The 21179-nt window shown below is 42.5% G+C and overlaps 1 protein-coding gene across 5 annotated transcripts in view; it reads right to left on the bottom strand.

The window, feature by feature from the left end:
* MIX23 (mitochondrial matrix import factor 23) overlaps positions 1–21164 on the bottom strand; it is a 28271-nt gene extending 7107 nt beyond the window's left edge. Inside the window, exons 1-4 of one of the 5 annotated variants that reach the window (XR_007924649.2) lie at positions 20331–21156; positions 5036–5161; positions 2268–2414; positions 1050–1137 (exon numbers count right to left, since the gene is read on the bottom strand). Coding sequence is in view for 4 of the 5 variants with exons in the window: in XM_002716815.5 (XP_002716861.1) it covers positions 2268–2414; positions 5036–5161; positions 20331–20381 (324 nt within the window). In the remaining variant the exon portion in view is untranslated. Of the gene's footprint in view, positions 1–1049; positions 1138–2267; positions 2415–5035; positions 5162–5557; positions 5589–5882; positions 5946–20304 lie in introns of those variants that run through there. The other 4 variants (XM_002716815.5, XM_008266843.4, XM_017347058.3 and 1 more) reach the window with 4 other exon arrangements.
* Between the last annotated feature and the right edge of the window lie 15 nt (positions 21165–21179).

Here is a 21179-nt window from a genome sequence, read left to right on the forward strand (position 1 = left end):
ATTAACTGCTTGCCTATGAATGCTTCAACTGTAGCTATTACCTGCTTACATGTAATCACTTCAAGTTCTGTTTGCTAATACAGAGCAATGGCATTAATCCTTGCCAGAAATACAGCTCAGTATGTGTGTGGGAAAAAAACATCTGTAATATCTACACATGTCGAAGAATTGTATCAATTCCTGTGGCTGCTATTAGAATATCCAACCAAATATACCTATGTAGCCATATAAGGGAGACAAAGAAGCTAAAACCATATATAAGGAAATACCCCTCTTTGTTCAGGGCTCAGTCTTTTTGAACACAAATCCGGTTGAGTCTTAGGCTGGATAAAAATTTAAGGCAGCTTCCTGGCCTTGGTGTCTTGTCTTTGTTCATGAATCCCGCTACACAAGAGCCCCTGTTTCTGATTCCATAACCTTCATAGCAAACTTGAAAAAAAAAAGAAAAGCCCATGTTTCCTTATCTGCTTACATACTACTCATGGCTACCCTGTATCACTGTATATTATCAGGTGAGAAAGCAAGCCTGACTCACTCAGCAAGTGACCGCTTCCTCAACCCCATCTTGCAGGTGATTTTTTTTTCTGGCCTTAGAGCAAAAGGGCAGATCTGAGGGCTGCCTGGGCAAACCGTGACACAATCACTCCCAAACACCAAGTGGTTTAGAGTTTTGAACTTTGCTCTCCACTAACAGGAGTTACTCCTGTCTCTGTTTGACTTACTTTTTCACCTTAATTGCAAATAGTGATTTTTCAGTTTCTTATTTAACTGCCCTGCCCCAAGTTGCCTTTGTCAACACCTTCAAGAGTCTGTTAAAATACAAAATTCAAGGTTACCCAGACTTAATCAGTTTTACATAAATCATGTGTAGGCCACCTTCCTGAAGACTGAGGGTAGGGTAGAGGAACATTTCAGCATGATTTCTATGAGGAGTCACCACTGCCTGAAGAATGAATGGCTAAGGAATACAGACCGGAAGTCCTGTTCCCCAGTGAGACACACCCACTGGGGGCTCTGATGAAGACAGTGCAGCAGCCCGGCCTACTCACCTGTGTGCAGCAACAAGGAACAGAGCTGCTCTTTTCTCCTAGAGTCTCAGAGAGATGACAAGGTCCCCTTTTCAAAGTCAGGCAGCAGCTTGTAAATAAAGGGCAAACTTCACAACTGTTCATTTGAAAGCATAATTCTATCCCACACTGGATTCAGTCGCCTACTGTGCCATCTTAAAATAGGGACATGATTCTGATAATTTTTCACTGGCATGGGAGAAAAAGGACCCCGTTCCTAGGAAATAATCAACCTATGTAATGATAAAGGGGTATAATGTGTTCAACACACTCTCAGAACAAAAAATGTTTATGCATGGAGGTGTGCGGAAAGAGAAGGAGGAAGACGGGGGAGGATGAAGGGAAGGAGGGAGGTGAAGAGAAGAAACTGTCCAGCAGGCCAGGCACCAGGTAAGGAACAAGGGACAGAGGTAAAGGCTACATGGGGGTTCCTTGTACTGCTCTTGCAACTTTACAGTAAGTTTGAAATTACACACAAAAAAGTCACAAGAGCTGAAACAGTTTTGCCATGTCAGAACCCTACACTCATTACAGCTGACTTGGGAAAATAAGGCTTCCTCTGACACATCTGCCCTTTTGTAAAAGTGAAAACACGGCATGAGTGGGAGATGAAGTGGAAAAAGGCGTGTCCAGAAAAAGCCAAAGGCCCAGCAACTTCTACACAGTAGGGAAAAAAATTATGAGGTACTAGTCCATCTGATTATTTTTAAATAGTACCATGGTTTTTATTGTTGAAGAGGATAATGTGAAGTCAAACAACCTGTATTACATTTCAGCAGATTTCTACAGAATGAAACCAGAAGTAAATATTTTCAAATTGTAACTGTATTTAAAAGTTTCTTCTGAAGTTAAGCCTTAAAACGTAGATATAGGCATGATTTCCCTAGAATTCTAACGTGATGCTGGTCTGCACCGATCCTTTAACAGTGGGGAACAAATAAGGGAATAGAAATAAAATCTGATTATGACTTATTTTTAGCTAAAGCTGCTAAACTTTGCTTATGAAATGTGCATTAATTTACCAATTAAGCTCTAAATGTAGTAAAACAAAGCTCACTAAAAATGAAGCACTCATCCACTGGTCATTTTTTAAAAAGTAAAACCATGTCTTGATTCTAAGTTTTGCATATTAAAAAATGCCTTCATTTGGAAGTCTACATTTGGAAAAACTCTGAGAAGTATAAATTCTATTCAACTTACCTTTGTCTGTTCTTTTCTAAGTTGCTTTAATAATGTTAAATCATCCAAATTCTTTTCTCTTTCTTCTCGGAGGTTTCTTACTACTTCTGAGGTCTGGGCTATACAATTTTTTATGACTCTGTCCCTACTGGCATGAGCTGCCATCAACTAGAACAAAGGGAGGGGGGAATCACATTAATTTATCACATTTTAGTTTTTAAAAAGTCCTTATTTTGAGACTACAGAAATTTAATACTTCCTAAAATAATTTTTAAAAATTGAATCCATGGAGATTGTGTTGAGTCCACTAAATCACTTAAAACCACATAAAAGGAAGCGCCTCTGAGGGTGGAGGTCTAAGGTCCAGTGGTCTCCCCCCTCCCTCGATGTGCTCCCAGCTTTTCCTGCTCTTCCCTTCCTGTGTTCTCTGCTGGGCTTTTCTCGTCAGTACCCGGTCCTTTATAGTCCTCTACTATTCCATCCATGGGTTCCTTTATCCTACATGCACCCTCACGCACTTCTGGGCCATTTATTCCTACTTTTCCTCTCTCTCTTTTTTTTTTTTTTTCGTCCCTTTATATTGTTTTGCAGTCTCATGCTGTCAGCAAGGGAAAGTTCTTATAAACTAAGTAATCTACAGAAAATCTTGGTAATAATAAAGACAAAGAATGTTACATTTACTTATGTAAAAGCCCTTTCTGAAGATCTTAAAGTGGGGCTGTGGCTTAGCTGGTGGAGCTGCTGTCTGCAGTGTCAGCATCCCATGTGGGCGCCAGTTCGGTCCTGGCTGCTCCACTTCCAATCCAGTTCTCTGCTGTGGTCTGGGAGGGCTTGGGCCAGGGGCTTGGGCCCCTGCACCTCTATGAGACCCAGAGGAAACTCCTGGCTCCTGGCTTCGGATAGGCGCAGCTCTGGCCACTGTAGCCATCTTGAGGGTGAACCTGCTGATGGAAGACCTCTCTCTGCCTCTCAAATAAATAAATCTTTTAAAAAAATCTAAGTATTGATAAGGAAAGCATATATGAAGGATATATGTGAATAAACTATATGAAGCACAGATTAATGGATGCATTGATTGCATTGATTGAAAACAAGGACTTCTGATGGAACAACTCTTTAAAAACCACCATCTTAACATAAGAAATTGAATAGAACAGTTCTCATCTATTTTCTACTTTGATTCACAAGGAATAATAGTTATGATTCAAACATATTCCCATTACCATAGCCAAATTTTGATGACATCCAAAAAATCTGCATTGGTAAAGTGCTACTTCAAGTCCACTGACTTTTTATTTTTCAGTACTGACAGTCAACTACAATTAGAAAAATGTCATAGGTTGAAGGGAGTATGTTCTACTAGGGGGAATCTCATTCAAATTTTTTTTATTAAATATATTTTTGAGATTCAGAATTTTTAAAATTTCATAACTTTATTGATCATCTCCTGTGAAAAAGTGCTATTATCAGAGAATGCAAAATTCCTTCATCAGCTACAGAAGGAAGTTGGGTCAGGAACAAACATAAATCAGGGTGACTATGAGCAACCAGGAAAGTCAGAATTCCACTATACTTTATGTGATATTCATGTTGCCCTCTAGGAGAAACCAAAATATGTACACAAATACACCTAAGACAGAAAGGTTTCATATTTAATATGCAACAGCAAACATTTATTTGTATAATACTATATGGTAACCATTTTATAATAAAAATCTTACATAGCAATCCTCTTACAAACCTATGATCCAGGTACTATTATCTTACTATTTTATAGTAAGGAAGTAGCAAAGGTGGGATTTAATCTATATCTGGAATTCATGCTGTTAATTACTACACTATAAACCTCTAGGTTTAAATCTCATAGTCAATCAGGAACTGAACATATTCTTACTCTCAGTTGTGAGATTCTACTCATTAAATTCCACAGCTTGCAAATTCCGAGCCACAAGACTTACCTGGTCTCCCAATAAAATAACATATTTTAATATAAGCGGAACAAATATACCAAGAGTTAATGCTCTGAATTTAATTGACATAAATAAGCTTATCCAAGACTAATTTTTTCCCCAGAGTTGAGAAATGTACTTTAGGTTTTCAGTACCCTCCTTACGTGACTATGAATTCAAATGTAACCTTGAGGTAGAATTTAAAATAGCATGCGTCATTTGAACTTTAGTTTCCAAGTTAATGAAAGCATATATGTAAATAAACTGTAAAAATATTCAGCTGTACCATTCTGCTTTTGGAAATTAAAACAGAAATAAAGAGAGGCAATGGAAAAATATGTGCTTGGGAAACCAAAGCCTCAGGAAAGGGCAATTTATCTGAAGTTTCCCTTCTCTCCCAACTCCCAGATACTTCTACTCCTTGACCTAGTAAGCGAGGGAACAAAGAAGAGCATAAAAGTATGAAGGATTTTTAATTCTTCCTTATATTATATTAGCTGTCTGGCTTAGGATTGAGCCATTCAAAATCCTGCTCCTATAACTGCTTTACTGTTTCACTTTCGCCTTCATTCCTTTGTGCCCAAGGCCTCTTTAAAAGGCTGAATATAAAAAGGCAAAAACCAACTGCTCCAATCCTGTAGAACCACATCCTCACAGATTTGTACATAAAGAGCACACATTGTCTTTAGTTTATAGAACCCATATCAAAACTTCTATATATTCTCAGGTGAACAGAGAAACAGGAAGATGGTATTTTTATTCACAATAATGCCATTAGATTTAGTTTGCCTGTAAAGAAAGGCATAAAAAAAGCATGAAAGACTTAAAAGAGTAACTTACAGACTCATAAAGTTGTTTACAGGTTTGGCTGGCATCAATTTTCCCTGCAAAGGAAGCTGTTGGAACCGTAGTGTTTAATTCATGAACTATTCTGTCATCAATTGTCCTCATCACCTTGAGTAATTCCTATATATATTTAAAATAAAAGAATATAACTTGAATGGAAAGTTAAGTGATTAAAAAAGTATTTAAACAAATAATAAGGTCCTAGGGTATTTTACAACCATTTAAGTTAGGAGTGGGGAAACCAAGCCAAATATAGCACAGCCTTGAGAAACCATTTATTATGAGCACAGGTAGGCAATCCAGTCGTAATTCTAACAGAGGATACCAACTCTGTCTCCTTGACTCAACTGTGAGTGTCCTAAGGGTTAAAATCTGCTTACACATGCTTAAAACCAATTAGCTGGTATGGTGCTTAGCAAATATGCTCTTCCCATCCCTAGCACATATTCAAAAAGGGTTCTACTCAACTTGATTCCCACAAATTCTCCACAACAATCCAGCACATTCGCGCTTTACCTATCATTGTAAAATGTGGTAACAGGTAGAAAACTTCTAGAAAGATATAAAAGAAACTATTAGTTAACTTGCAGATACTAATATATACCTTCTTAGGCTTTTAGTTTTTATTATAATTGTACATTATTTTGTGACAAAAATAAGTAAATCAAAACATGCTTTAGGGAAGAAATCAAATCTTTTTATGGTTCTCTTATGTACAGAACAAGCAGGAATTAGTTTTAACTTTTTCACAGTACCCCTAGTGCCCATCTCCCAAGGATATTCCCCCTATCAAAAAGCCTCTGGCTCTCATAAAACCCAACCAAAATGGCAGGGAACTTACAAAAACTGAGGGGTATTGTAGATCCTTCTCCCCACATTGTGATCAGGGCACTTCTTTTCCACTTGTCACTAGAGAAAGGCTGCATATCAGCTAATCTGTCATCAGTCATTCATAAACTCTGGGAGAAGTTTCTAACAGCATTCTCTCTCTTTTTTTTTTAAACTGTTTCTTAAACGTATAAGCATCCCCCCAAAATATCGCTGAAAATTCATCAAGCACACAACATTAAATACTAGAAATATACTTATTTTCAAAAACATTTGTGACCAGCATTGTGTTAAGAGCAGGTTAAGCTACCACCTCTACATTCTACACTGAAGTGCCAGTTTGAGTCCCAGCTGCCCTGCTTCCAATCCAGCTTCCTGCTAACAGACCTGGGAAAGCAGTGGAAGATGGGCTGAGCTTGGAGCTCTGCCACTGAGGTAGGAGACCCAGATAGAGTTCCTGGCTCCTTGCTTTGGCTTGGCTTAGTTCTGGCCAAGGCCGTCATCTGGGAGTGACTAACTAGTGGATGGAAAAGTTTATTCTGTCTCACTCTGTCACTTTGCCTTTCAAATAAATAAATCTTTTAAAAATTGAGTTATCATCCAATATCAATACTTTTTTAAAAAGATTTATCCATTTATTTGAAAGACACAGCTACAGAGAGAGAGAGAGAGATCTTCCAACCACTGGTTCACTCCCGTAATGGCTGGAGCTGAGCCAATCTGAAGTCAGGAGCCAGGAGATTCCTTTAAGTCTACCACACGGATGCAGGGGCCCAAAGACTTGGGCCATCTTTCCGCTTCTTTCCCAGACACATTAGTAAGGAGCTGGATCAGAAGTGGAGCAGCAGGGACTTGAACTGATGCTCATATGGGATGCCGGCACTGCAGGTGGCGGCTTAACCTGCTAAGCCACAGTGCTGGCTCAAATATTAATACTTCTTAACAAAGCAACTTTGCTGGATTCTTAATTTCCCTAAACATACCATCCTGCTGCTTTCCTTCGCCAAACTGAAATCAACGCTTTCAGTTCTTTACTCATCAATTTGTTAAAACATTTAATAAAAATACTACCTTCATTTTAGAAAAATTAGAAATAATCATAGTTAATTATTAACATCTCGAGTTGTTTTTCTACATCCATGAATAGTTTTAAAGATTTATTTATTTATTTGAAAGGCTGAGTTAGAGAGAGAGAAAAAGAGAGACAGACAGACCGACCTTTCATTTGCTGGTTCATTCCCCAAATGGCCACAAGGCTGGGGTTGGACCAGGTCAAAGCCAGGAGCCTAGAACTACATCCGGACCTCCCACATGGGTGGCAGGGACTTAAACACTCTGTAGCTTTCCCAGGCACATTAGGAGGGAGGTGGACTGGAAGTAGAGCAGTTGGCCCACAAACTGGTGTTCGTATGGGATGCTGGTGTCACAAGCAGCAGCTCAATCCACTGCACCACATTGCCAGCCTGTCTGAATATTTTTATAAACTGATGTACTAACACTTTAAAGCCCTACTTTATGACATACCATTTTAATTTACTTTTAAAAGATTTTTTTTTTTTTTAATTTACTTCAAAGGCAGAGACATGGGCTGGCAGGCTAAGTCTCCGCATGAGACAGCAGCATTGCATGAGTTCTGGTTCGTGACCTGGCTGCTTCTCTTCTGATCTAACTCTGATCTAGATCTCTTTCTCCGCTTAAGGCCTGGGAAAGCAGTGGAAGATGACGGAAGTGCTTGGGCCCCTGCACCTGCATGGGAGACCCAGATGAAGCTCCTGGCTTCGGATCAGCCCAGAGTCCGGCCGTTGCAACCATCTGGGGAGTGAACCAGCAGATGCACGACCTTTCTCTCTGTTTCTCCCTCTGTCTGCAACTCATTCTCTCAAATAAATAAATCTCAAAATAAGAAAGAGAGAGAGAGAGAGAGAGAGAGAGAGAGGGAGGGAGGGAGGGAGGGAGGGAAAGAAGGAAAGAAAGAGAAGGAAGGAAGGAAGGAAGGAAGGAAGGAAGGAAGGAAGGAAGGAAGGAAGGAAGGAAGGAAGGAAAGAAAGAGAAAGAGAGAAGGAAAGAAAGAGAAAGAGGAAGGAAGGAAAGAAGGGCAGACGGACAAAGAAAGAAAGAAAAAGAAAGGCAAAGGCATAGACAAAGACAGATCTTCTATCCACTAGTGCACTCCCTAAATGGCCCCAATGGCCAGGGATTGGCCAGGATAAGGTCAGGACCTGAAACTCCTTCTGGGTCTCCACATATGTTAGCAGGGGCCCAAGCACTTGGGCCATCATCTGCTGATTTCTCAGGTTCACTAGCAGGGAGCTGAGTCAGAAACACAGCAGTTAGGAGTCGAACCAGCACTCCGATATGGGATGACAGCTTCATAAGCTGTAACTTAACCCACTGTACCATGTCAGCCCCTTGAATACACTTTTTTTTATATTTGTTACAGGCATAGTTACAGAGAGAGCTAGAGATACAGAAAGAGACAGAGAGAGAGGCTTCTATCTGCTGGTTCACTTTCCAAATGGCCACAACGGTCAAAGCTGAACTGAGCCAATCGGAAGCCAGGAGCCAGGAGCTTCTTTTGGGTCTCCCATGTGGGTGCAGGGGCCCAGGCACTTGGGCCATCCTCCACCGCTTTCCCAGGCATGTTAGCAGGAAGCTAGATTGGAAGTGGAGCAGCCAGAACTCGAACTGGCGCCTAAATGGGGTGCCTGTGTTGCAGGCCAGGGCTTTAACCCACTGAACAACAGTGCCAGCCCCTGAGTAAACTTTTAACAGCTGCATAAATATTTCACTCTGTGGAGGTACCACTATTTATTTGACTACTTCCTCATTAATAAACATTAAGGTTACTTTCAATTATAATAATTATTTAACTCAATTTGCAGTTTAGATTCTATTCCTATTATTCCATTAATTAGTGAGTTTAATGGCCCTTTCCAGATCTTAATCTAGAAACAAAATAGGTTACAGAAGGCCCATAATTTAGAATAGTTAAACATAGGCAAATTGAAGATCCAAAACCAAGTTCATTATCTTACCTCTTCTTCATGCATCTATTTTTGTTGGCAGTGTTTTCCATAAACTTTTTAAGGGGTAATTTTTAATTTTTAAGGGGTAATTTCAATATATTGATCATATATATATGCTATACATAATGGAAGACATATAATGCTCATAAGTTGTAAATTCCAAACAAATGGTAGTAGAACTCAGAAAGCCAGAAACAAACAAAAAGTAGGTGAGCAGCAGACGGGAACCCACCTTGCCAACTTTACCTCCTCTAACATGCCCATGGTGGGGAAAGCCTCCTTTAAAATCCTTTTTCAAAACCTTCCCTTCCCTCTCTAAAGTGAACTGATTTTCTGAGGCCAAGGCTGACTTGGCACCTTTTGGATAGTTTTCCTCGCTGTGAAAACCCTCAGTTTTTTTTTTTTTCCTTTAAATAATGCGGCAGTTAGAATACCACAAAGTTTGCTTATTAATTAACTCACTTTTCATTAATAATATTTACAATGTCTAGTATGAGTCATGCCATTCTAAACACCAGAGCTACAGTCATGAATAAAACCAAAAAGATAACTTGTTTCAAACAGCAAAAATTCCTGAAGGTAGAGACAGATAAAATACAAAATACCCCACAAATTAGGCAGAGATCAATAAAAGGCCTCTGTGAGCATGTAACATTTGAGTTGAAACCTGAATAATTTGAGTAACTATGAGAATATCTGGCGGAATCAAAAATTATAACAAACTTTAGGATGTTTGACAAACTAAAAGCAGACAAAGTCAGGGAGAAAGTGGGATGAGGTCAGGGGAGAGCAGGACATGGAGGACAATAAAACCATGGTGACAATGAAGGAGTCTGTTCTGAAGGCAACAGGGTTTTAGGCAAGGGAATAATTTTTTTAAAGGTAAGTTTGGCTGCTGGGTGGTGAAAGAAAACCGAATAACCCTTTAGGAGACTACTGTGGTGGCCTAGGCAAGAAATAAAGATGATTTGAAACAGCTGTGGCAGTAGAATTAAGGACGGGCAGATGGATTTAAGATGCACTTTGAAGATAGAGCTGAAAAGACTTGCTGATGAGCTGGTGGTAGACAGGTGAGAAAAGAAAATAGGATAACATGTAGATCTGAAGCCTGAGCAACTGAATGTATGGTAGTGTCATTAATGGACGGGAGTGGAGAAGACTGTGAAGGAAGAGTTGGGAGAAACAGGGAGAAGAGTTACATTCCAGGGCCGGCGCTATGGTGCAGTGGGTTGGCACCCTGGCCTAAAGTGCCGGCATCCCATATGGGCGCACAGTTCAAGACCTGGCTGCTCCACTTCCAATCCAGCTCTCTGCTCTGCCCTGGGAGGGCAGTGGAAGACGGCCAAGTCCTTGGGCCCCTGCACCTGCGTGGGAGACCTGGAGGCAGCTCCTGGCTTCGGACTGGCACAGCTCCAGCTGTTGCGGCCAGTTGTGGAGTGAACCAGTGGATGGAAGACCTCTCTCTCTCTGCCTCTCTTCTCTGTGTAACTCTGACTTCAAATAAACAAATAAATCTTTAAAAAAGAAAAAAAAAAGAAACCTTCTAAAAGAGTTACATTCCGACTCAGACTCTGATGATAATATAGGTTCCTGTTATTTATGTATGATAGTGGTATTATGTTAAAATATAATCTTTTTATTTATTTATTTATTTATTTAGACAGGCAGGGTGGACAGTGAGAGAGACAGAGAGAAAGGTCTTCTTTTCTGTTGGTTCACCCTCCAATGGCCGCCGCGGCCGGCGCACCGCGCTGATCCGAAGGTAGGAGCCAGGTGCTTCTCCTGGTCTCCCATGCGGGTGCAGGACCCAAACATTTGGGCCATCCTAACTGCTCTCCTGGGCCACAGCAGAGAACTGGACTGGAAGAGGAGCAACCGGGACAGAATCCAGCGCCCTGACCGGGACTAGAACCTGGTGTGCCGGTGCTGCAGGTGGAGGATTAGCCTATTGAACTGCGGCGCCGGATAAAATTATAATCTTTAAATATACATAGAAATATATGATGTTCGGTCTGTGATGTGTTTTAAATATTATGGCTAGAGTATGATGTACAGTAATAGGATACAGATGTATCCCAATTTGTGATGGCTTGACTTAAACTTTTGTACTTTACAATGGTGCCAAAGTAATACACATTGAGAAGAAACCATTCTTTGGATTCTAATCTCTTCCAGTAGGTATACGTGGAACATTGTCTCGTGATGCTTGGCAGCTACCACTCAGGTGATCATGAAAGTAAACCAACCTTTACTCTACATTATACTGTCTTGCTAAGCTATGATGTTCAGCAGCTTAAGTGTATTAGATGCTGGGGCTGGTACTGTGGCCTGGTGGGTACAGCTGCTGCTTGCAGTGCCAGCATCCCATATGGGCACTGGTTTGAGTCCTGGCTGCTCCACTTCCGATCCAGCTCTCTGCTAGGAGATCCAGAAGAAGCTCCTGGCTCCTGGCTTCAGATTGGTGCAGCTCTGGCTGTTGTGGTGAATTGGGGAGTAAACCAGCGGATGGAAGACCTCTCTCTGCCTCTCCGTTTCTCTCTGTGTAATTCTGACTTTCAAATAAATAAATAAATCTTAAAAAAAGTGTTTTAGATGCATTTTCAACTTACAATGGGAGTGATTGTAAGTGATTGTATAGATGAAACAAGTGTGGGAACTGATTGTTGGAGTTGAGGGACAGGTATGTAGGGATTGGTGGTGTTCTCTCTCCTGCATATAATTGAAATTTTCTAGAATAAAAGCATTTATAAAAAGGTTTGTTTGTTTAGTTGAAAGAGAGGCCAGCGCCGCGGCTCAATAGGCTAATCCTCCACCTAGCGGTGCCGGCACACCGGGTTCTAGTCCCGGTCGTGGCACCGGATTCTGTCCCGGTTGCCCCTCTTCCAGGCCAGCTCTCTGTTGTAATCCGGGAAGGCAGTGGAGGATGGCCCAAGTGCTTGGGCCCTGCACCCCATGGGAGACCAGGAGAAGCACCTGGCTCCTGCCTTCGGATCAGCGCGGTGCGCCGACCGCAGTACAGCCGCTGCCTGCAGTGCCGGCATCCTATATGGGTGCCAGTTCGAGTCCCAGCTGCTCCACTTCTGATCCAGCTCTCTACTAATGGCCTGGGAAAGCAGTGGAAGTTGGCCCAAATGTTTGGGTCCCTGCACCTGCATGGAAGACCCAGAAGAAGCTCCTGGCTCTGGATCAGCCCAGATCCAGCTATTGGGGTTATCTGGAGAGTGAACCAGCGGATAGAAGCTCTCTGTCTCTCTCCCTTTTTCTGTAACTCTGCCTCTCAAATAAATAAATAAATCTTAAAAAAACAAAAAACAAACAAACAAAAAAAACATGATCTAAGATGAGGCCCACTATTACAGACCATGATACAGGATTTTAGTCTTTTCTGAGAGCCACAGGGAACCAATGAAGTGTTTCAAGTATGGTAGGGATTGTATGCTCAGATTTGTCTTCTGAGGTGATTGCTGAGGTTAAAGTGTGGAAAACAGACTGGACAGGAACAAGAGTAGATGTCAAGAGATCAATTAGGGGGCCGGCGCTGTGGCGCAGCTGGTTAACGCCCTGGCCTGAAGCGCCAGCATCCCATATGGGCGCCAGTTCAAGATCCTGCTGCTCCACTTCGTGTCCAGCTCTCTTCTATGGCCTGGGAAAGCAGTGGAGGATGGCCCAAGTCCTTGGGCCCCTGCACCCGCATGGGAGACCCGGAGGAAGCTCCTGGTTGGCACAGCTCCGGCCGTTGCAGCCAATTGGGGAGTGAACCAGCAGATGGAAGACCCCTCTCTCTCTCTCTCTCTCTCTGCCTCTCCTCTCTCTATGTAACTCTTTCAAATAAATAAATAAATCTTTAAAAAAAAAAAAAAACAGAGATCAGTTAGGAGACTGATGCAGCAATTCAGGTGAGAGGTTACACAGCCTGACATTTCAGAATTTTTTTATTGACTGAACTTTAACCAGTTCTTAGTTTGAATACTGGCCATATGTTAATCAGTATAGGCAAATTCCCCTCTGATACAGCAATGGGAATTTATGTGCATTAACTAGATAATCAATCAATCAATTTTATAATCTTACAAATGTGGCTTATTAAATAGAGCCATGCACTGCATGACATATTGGTCAACAATGGGCTGTATTTCACAAGGTGGTCCCATGAGATGATATTACGTAGTGACACTATAGCCACCTCAGTTTGCATAAACACAGTCTCTGTTTACACAACAGGGAAATCGCCTAATGGCACACTTGCACTTCTTAAGCTGCACCCTTAGTCAGGTAGTATATGACTACTTGATTCGGAGCTTGGCTTTCAATATAGCAGACACGGTTATGTCAGGTTATTTTTTTTCTTTTTTCTTAATTGTTCTTTATTTCTAAGGTTATTCAAATTAAAATACAACTTAACAGGGCTGGCATTCCATATCAGAGTGCTGGTTCAAGTCTCAGTCATACAGCTTCTGATCCAGCTTCCTGCTAATGCACCTGGGAAGGCAGCAAAAGATGGTTCAAGTGTCTCAGCCCCAGCTACCCATGTGGGAGACCAGGATGGAGTTCCTAGCTCCTGGCTTCAGCCTGGGCCTAGCACTGGCTGTTGCAGCCATTTGGGAAAGTGAACCAGCAGATGAAAGATCTCTCTGTTCTCCTTTCAAATAAACAAACACATCCTCTATAAAAAGTAAAAGTGAACAAAATTTAATTTCTACCAACACAGAAAATTTTATTAGATGGTGCTGTATTCTAGAAAGCATGATGATACTTTGTTAAGGTAAGGTCATTGTTTAAGGATTGCAGAGAATTGCTAACTATTTTTAAATGTCACAGAAAAGATAAAGGATGAGGGTGAGGGAAAAGATGCAAGAAGGGATTTCTTTAAAATTAGAAAAGAAGAAGGAAAACAACTACAAAACACCTCCCCAGGCTCGTATTTCTTTGCAGCAGAAAAAGTGCCAGAGCTCTTAAGACATCTCCAAGAGGGTCTAGGGGAAAGGCTGGGCAGCTTTCAGAGCAAATGAAGTGAACACAGGCACAAAGGCACTCCTGTTGAATCGTGTGTATCATGCAGAAGGAATTACAGACTACCTGATTCCTAGACCCAAAGGCGTCTTCACACACACACACACACACATTCACCAAGGAAACAGAAGACATCCATCACAGATATTTTACACAATAAATTACTGCAACACATGTCCACAGAGATAATATAAAAATACACACGGTTCACTGGTTCTCTGATGGCTACATCTTGGTGTAGGACCTGGAACTCTAATCAGTTTCTAGATGGGAAAAAGTAGTAAATGACAACTCTCCAAATCTTGTACTGTCCCAGCTTCTCTTACCTTTCAGTCTCCTCAAAGTAAGAAACTTCATATACCACGAATCTCTAATTGTAGGCTAACTCTATAAAATGATTCAGGCATGTTTCTTATAATGGAATTTTACGTCTAATCTCTAATTGCAGGGAGGAACTCTCATCCTCTTGGGAGGCAATTTAGATACAGAAGGAGTGTCCATATTCAGTAGTGAGGTAGAGCAGAGAAAACTTTCCTTTACCCCTACAATTATACCACAGTTTATCGCTGGGATTAATCCTCAGGTAAATGCTTATTTGGTTAATTTTTAGGATAGACACGAGATGAGAAAGGGCTGTCACATGACTAAACCGCACTGTTCTCTGAGGAATGACCTGCAACTCCTTCAAGCTTCCTTCTCCCCTCTGCCTGAAGATAAACAGAAGAGATCGCGTTCTTCTTCCCAACCAACCCTATTTTTACAGCAACATTCACACTGTGCTTTTCCCAGGCTGGACACAGACTTGCTCACAACTGCCAGGGACCTAGACAGCCAGCACCCTTAGGGACAGGAACAATCAGCAGCTTTGTTATGTTAAAACAAAACAAAACAAAACAAAACAAAAACCACCTATAACTGATGCTAGAAAATTATCTATCCAGTCTGTATCTAATCACCATATGTCTGAAAAGCAATTCTGTATAAACAAAGGAATAGTCTTAATAGAAATACTAAGATTTAAACGTCCTGGGAAGGAACACTTAGTTGATTTTGTATCAGATAGGGTTAGGAGGGAGGGATTTCAGAGGCAACAAGTGGAAAAAGCGCAAAAACGACAAGCAGCATGATGTGTTCAGGAACAACAAACAGGTCCAAGCGGCTGGATGGTGAAGTTGAGGTGCACGCTGGAGTGGTGAGAGGCAGAGAGACTTACAAGCGCGGTGCTAAGAAACAGGACTGGGGGAGGCTCACTGGGACCCGATTTTAAAGGCCACGAATGCCATTTTAAGTAGTTTGGGGTGAATTAGCTGAGCCTAAAAATGGTTGAGATGCTAAAATTCAGAAAATATGAAGCCACAGTATTACAGAGACTAAACTGAAGGAGGGCTACATTAAAGAACAGAGTGAGTGAACACAGGGAGGCCTGCTGCAAAGCTAATTACAAAAACGGCAGGGCCTGAGCAAGGCCAGTGGCTGCAGCGCTGAATCCTCCTAAAGCGCCTCTTTTATCACCTCAGCCCCTTTACTCAGGAATGACTAACCTCACACTTAGCATTCAACGTCTTCCAAATTCCGGTTTTAGTAACTGCAACGTGCCACTGTGCAAATCCTAGTATTTCAACAATATTGATTTGCTATTTCCCTCAAATACTTTTTTTCTTACATACTATGGCCTCTGCATAGAATTCCCCTGGTCCTGCCCACATAAGGCCTAATTCAATTACCATCTCTTGATGTATTTCTCTTTGAATTCTTACTGCTATATGTTTTATACCCCTAATTTGGATTAAGTTTCTTACTTTATTTGCTGTCGACTGGGTTTCCAAGTACTTGATGGCTAGTAGATATCTGTCATGGACTGAACTGTGTCCCCCCCCCCCCCAAAATTCAGGTTGAAGCCCTAACCCCAACATGACTGTATCTGGAGATAAGGACTTCATAAAGTTATGAAAGCTAACCAGAGGTCATAAGGGTAGGTACCTAATCTGGCAGAATTGGTTTCCTTATGAGAGGAAGAGACATCAGGATCCCTTTCCCTCCTCACACAGAAATGACATCATGTGAGGACACATGAGAATGTGGCAATCTCACCAGAAACCAACCCTGACAGCAACCTGATGTCAGACTTCTAGCCTCGAGAACTGTGAAACAACAAATGTCTATTATTTAAGCCACGTATGTGGTATTTTGTTAAGTCAGTCTTAGCAGACTGACAGAGTACCCAATACACTCTTGTTGAATGAAATTCTAGGAATTTCATTATAACTATTGTTTTCTGGATTTTATTTCATTTTGGAAATAAGATGTTTTTGTGGAGTGCTAATTTTAATAATGGATAAATAAGAACTGCAAAAAAATTTAAAACACTTTAAAAATATACAGCTATATGGAATTTTAAAAAAATAGAACAGAGTTGCAGTGGGGGGAGGGAGAATGGGGCAGAGATTCAGTAGGAAGGGATATGAGGAATCTTTTGGAGGTGAAGGCGTTATTCTGTATGTTGACAAAGGTTTGCTTACAGGTGTATGTAAATGTAAACTCATGGAATGATATACTTAAAGATTTGTACGCTTCACTGTACGTAAACATTATTCCCCACAAATAGTAAGCAAATATTGAACTCTAGTTAATGATGCTTGCTGACATGTTAAGCGTAAAGTATACAAACATTTACAACTTCCTCTGAAATGCATCAAAAAAAGGGAAAAGTGGGTGCATGGATCAAGAGATGGATAGATGGATATGTAGAATCCAGAGGATGGGTACATGAGTGTTCATTGCAGAATTTTTCAAACTTTTCTGTAGTGTTTGAACATGTTTATAATACAATTCTGAAAAAAGTGTGCACCTAATCTTGAAAATAAAAAAAAATTACTTTTCTGTGCCCTAATATTGAGTATAGTTCTTTCCACTCTTAAGATATTTACATATAAAATGTAATAATTTAATAGTTTTAAAAAATATAAACTTTGGGGCCACATTCTGGCACCACAGCATTTAGCTCTAGATCACTGGTGTTTGAATATAAAAAGGGACAGTTTTTTTCTTCAATGCTACAACATCCCTAATGGTGAGAAAGGCAACAGCAGCAGAGCAAGCAGCGCCGGCATCCCATATGGGTGCCAGTTCTAGACCTGGCTGCTCCACTTCCGATCCAGCTCTGCTATGGCCTGGGAAAGCAGATGGCCAAAGTCTTTGGGCCCCTGCACCTGCGTGGGAGACCTGGAAGAAGCTCCTAGCTTCAGATCAGCGCAGAGTGAACCAGCAGATGGAAGACCCACCCCCCCCGCCTCTCCTCTCTCTGTATAACTCTGACTTTCAAGTAAAATAAATAAATCTTTAAAAAAAAATCTCCTCCAAGCTTCCAAACATACTGTCCCACAAAAAACAGGTTAAGCTGCTGCTTGCCATACTGACATCCCCACAATGGACTACCAATTTAAAACCTGGCTACTCCATTTCTGATCCAGCTCCCTTCCAATAGGCCTGGGAAAGCAGAAGATAGGCCAGATACTTGAGTCCCTGCCACCCACATGGAAGATCTGGATGGAGCTCTGGGCTACTGCCTTCCGACATGTCAGCCCCAACCATTGTAGCCATTTGGGAAGTGAACCAGTGGATGGACGACCTCAATCTCTCTCTTAACCTGCCTGTCAAATAAATAAATCCATATATATGTGTGTGTGTGTGTGTGTGTATAAACTTGGATTAATACTTTGTGAGAACAGCCATGTTTTATAATTCATAATTTTTCCAAATTCATCTCAACCTAAATGATACATTCAAATTTTACATTTTTACAGCACCTTCACTCATGTTTTTGTGTGCCTCTGAAGACGCAAATGGTCTTGCACCATTTACAAGATTAAATGGTAGCCAAGGCCAGCTCTAAAAAACCAGATCTTCTAACTTCTAAAATGGGGTATTCTCCATTATAAACCACACATTTGGGAAAGAAAGTATGTTTTACTGAGACCCAGTTTATGTTTTTATATACATCATCTCTGTGAACAGAATGATTAGTCAAGGCAGTTTAATTTTACAGATTCAGATAATACAGAAGGAAGCAGTTTTAAGTATTATTTAACACAGTTTTCTTATTTTACATATTCAAGTTAATCCCCCAAAAGTTTACATGATTAGTTCAAGGGCATAAAGCTGTTAATGGCAGAAGCAGTTCTAGAAGTCAGAACATTTAATGCCCCAACCTGTGCCTTTTCCCATAGATTTTTCTTCTTTTTTTATTATTATTATTATTTTTTTTGACAGGCAGAGTGGACAGTGAGAAAGAGAGAGACAGAGAGAAAGGTCTTCCTTTTTCCGTTGGTTCACCCCCAAATGGCCACTGCGGCCAGCACACCATGCTGATCCAAAGCCAGGAGCCAGGTGCTTCTCCTGGTCTCCCCATGCGGGTGCAGGGCCCAAGGACTTGGGCCATCCTCCACTGCACTCCTGGGCCACAGCAGAGAGCTGGACAGGAAGAGGAGCGACTGGGACTAGAACCTGGGGTGCTGGCGCCACAGGTGAGCTGCGGCTCCGGCCTTCCCACAGATTTTAAGAATACCATTGGGGCCAGCGCTGTGGCGTAGCCAGTAAAACCACCACCTGCAGTACCGGCATCCATATGGGTGCTGGTTCTAGTTCCGGCTGCTCCTCTTCCAATCCAGCTCTCTGCTACTGCCTGGGAAAGCAGTAGAAGACGGCCCTAGTCCTTGGGTACCTGCACTCGAGTGGGAGACCCGGAAGAAGCTCCTGGCTCCTGGCTTCGAATCAGCGCAGCTCTGGCCTTTGCAACCAGCTGGGGAGTGAATCAGTAATGGAAGACCTCTCTCTCTCTGAGTAACTCTGATTTTCAAATAAATAAATAAATCTTTAAAAAAAAAAAAAGAATACCATCCCTCAGGGGCTGGTGCTGTGGCGTAGTGAGATAAGCCTCTGCCTGCAATGCCACCACCCCACATAGGTGCCAGTTCAAGTCCTGGCTGTTCCACTTTCGAGCCAGCTCCCTGGGAAAGGAGCAGAAGATGGCCCAAGTCCCTGGGCTCCTGCACACCCATGTGAGAGACCTGGAAGAAGCTCCTGGCTCCTGGCTCCTGGCTTTGGCCTGGCCCAGCCCTGGCAGCCATTTGGGAAGTGAACCAGAGTATGGAAGATCTCTCTCTCTCTGTCTTTTAAATATTTTTTTTTGGTAAAAAACACCCATTGCTCAATTATATGCGTTTAGTAACTCAAGTTATGTCACATTATTAATTTGACAAGGCCACAGCCACAAATGTGCTGGTTAACTTTATGTATTCCATGTCCTTCTAATTCCAACAGTCTTCGTCTAGTCTGTTAAATATTTTTCAAGTGTTTCTATTAACAGGGTCCTCTGTTAATAGATAGGTTAATCTTCTGCCTGTGGCACCGGCATCCCATATGAGTGCAGGTTCTAGTCCCGGCTAATTCACTTCCAATCCAGCTCTCTGCTGTGGCCTAGGAAAGCAGTAGAAGATGGCCCAAGTGCTTGGGCCCCTGCACCTACGTGGGAGACCGGGAAGAAGCTCCTGGCTTTGGATGGGCGCAGCTCCAGCTGTTGCAGCCATTTGGGAAGCGAACCAACATAAGGAAGACCTTTCTCTCTGTCTCTCCCTCTCACTGTCTGTAACTACCTTTCAAATAAAATAAATAAGAAAAATTTTTTTTTAAAAAAGGCAGGAATCTTTTCCAGTAACTTGCTCAAAATCCAGATCCCTGTCCTTAGATTAGTGGTTAATAATTAGCCTTAGAGTTAGATGCTTGGATACAAAAAGATAGGGTTTTTTTTTTCTTTTTTTTTTGTAAACGCTACAACTCTAACAGAAAGGCAATAGCAGCAGAGCATGTAGCTCTAGATCGCTGGTGTTTGAACTGTAAAAAGATAACAGCTTTTTCTCAAGCGCTACCTCTCTAATGGTTCGGAAGGCACTAGCAACCAGGGCAGGTACTAGAATTAATCTCCCCTCCAAGCTTGCAAACGATCTGTCCCCCCAAAATCGCAAACTGCGCTAATCGTTTTATCTTATCTTCCCTTTCCTCTCTCCCATAAAGCTCAACTTTGAGAAAAGTAGAAGAATGGCAGAGGCTTGGAACTGGAGTTCTGGGCATTGCTACAAGGGCATTGCTACACTCCCGAGCTTGGCACTGCCACCGCGGAAAGGCCTGAAATTCCCAGGCAAGGCCTGCTCAGCACAAAGACTATGACCTCCTTCCGTCCCCACCAGTGAGCAGCCACGCTCCCTAAGGCCAAACACGCGCCCCCCATGACCTCCAATGGCTCGATAATGAAACCTTGAACTGACCGCTTTTCCCACAGCTGACCCATACGCCTTCCAAGGCCAGAACACGGAATAGGGTCTAGACACAAAAGCAAGGACACACCTGCCACACGAGGTAAAGCCCATTACCTGGAACTCAGCGAACTCCTCACAGTTCACACCGCCACTGGGCGCCGCCATATTGGACAAACGCGAGGACCCCGCCGCAGGCCAATCACCGCGGAGCAAAGGTGTCCGCGGCGCCGCCTGACCGAAGAAAAATGGCCCAAAGGAAATCTCAGCCAAACACCTGAGCGCGGAACCTGTCTGTCTGTGGCCCCCCTCCCACGTCAAAGTTTGTCGCTCTGCTGCCCTGCTTTTTCACTCCAATCCTTTTATGCACGGGACAGAGATTGTCAGAACCTGAAGGGACGGTGGACTCCAAGAGCATCTTCTTGAAAAAGGGAAGGGATCTCCCGTGCACACACCAATCAGGTCGCTCGGGGAGGGAATCTCGAAACGCGAACCTTCCCGAAGCCCTCCCATTCCACTGTTGATCCTCTGTCCCCAGGGCTGAAGGGCCTTTGTTCAGCGAGAATTTGGGGCCACTAAGAAACGACTAGAAAAAAAAATGGGCACGTTTCTGGCAGTGTGCGTGGGTAAATGGTGGAATTGAAAAAAAGAAAAAAAGCACACATTCTGATTTTCTCGGCTTGGCCCGAGGGATGCTCCAAAAGCCACCAAGTGATGGGGCTTCCAACGCGTTTGGATAAAAGCTTTCATCGCACACAGGATGGATGGTGAATACTGGCTTATCAGGGAGCGCAGGTCGGCAGTTGACAGTTCACAAACGCCCCCACGCTGCCTCTCCTCTTTAGCTCTGCTGCTTTTCGAACCAGGGACTCGCCTCCGCGCAGGGAACCGTAAGGGCAGGGCCGCCTCGGCGCCGGCGCCCGCACGCCCCGAGAGGCGCGCCCGCAGGCTCCCGCGCGTCGCGCA

The sequence above is a fragment of the Oryctolagus cuniculus genome, chromosome 4, assembly GCF_964237555.1.
Source record: "Oryctolagus cuniculus chromosome 4, mOryCun1.1, whole genome shotgun sequence".
NCBI classification, from domain to species: domain Eukaryota; kingdom Metazoa; phylum Chordata; class Mammalia; order Lagomorpha; family Leporidae; genus Oryctolagus; species Oryctolagus cuniculus.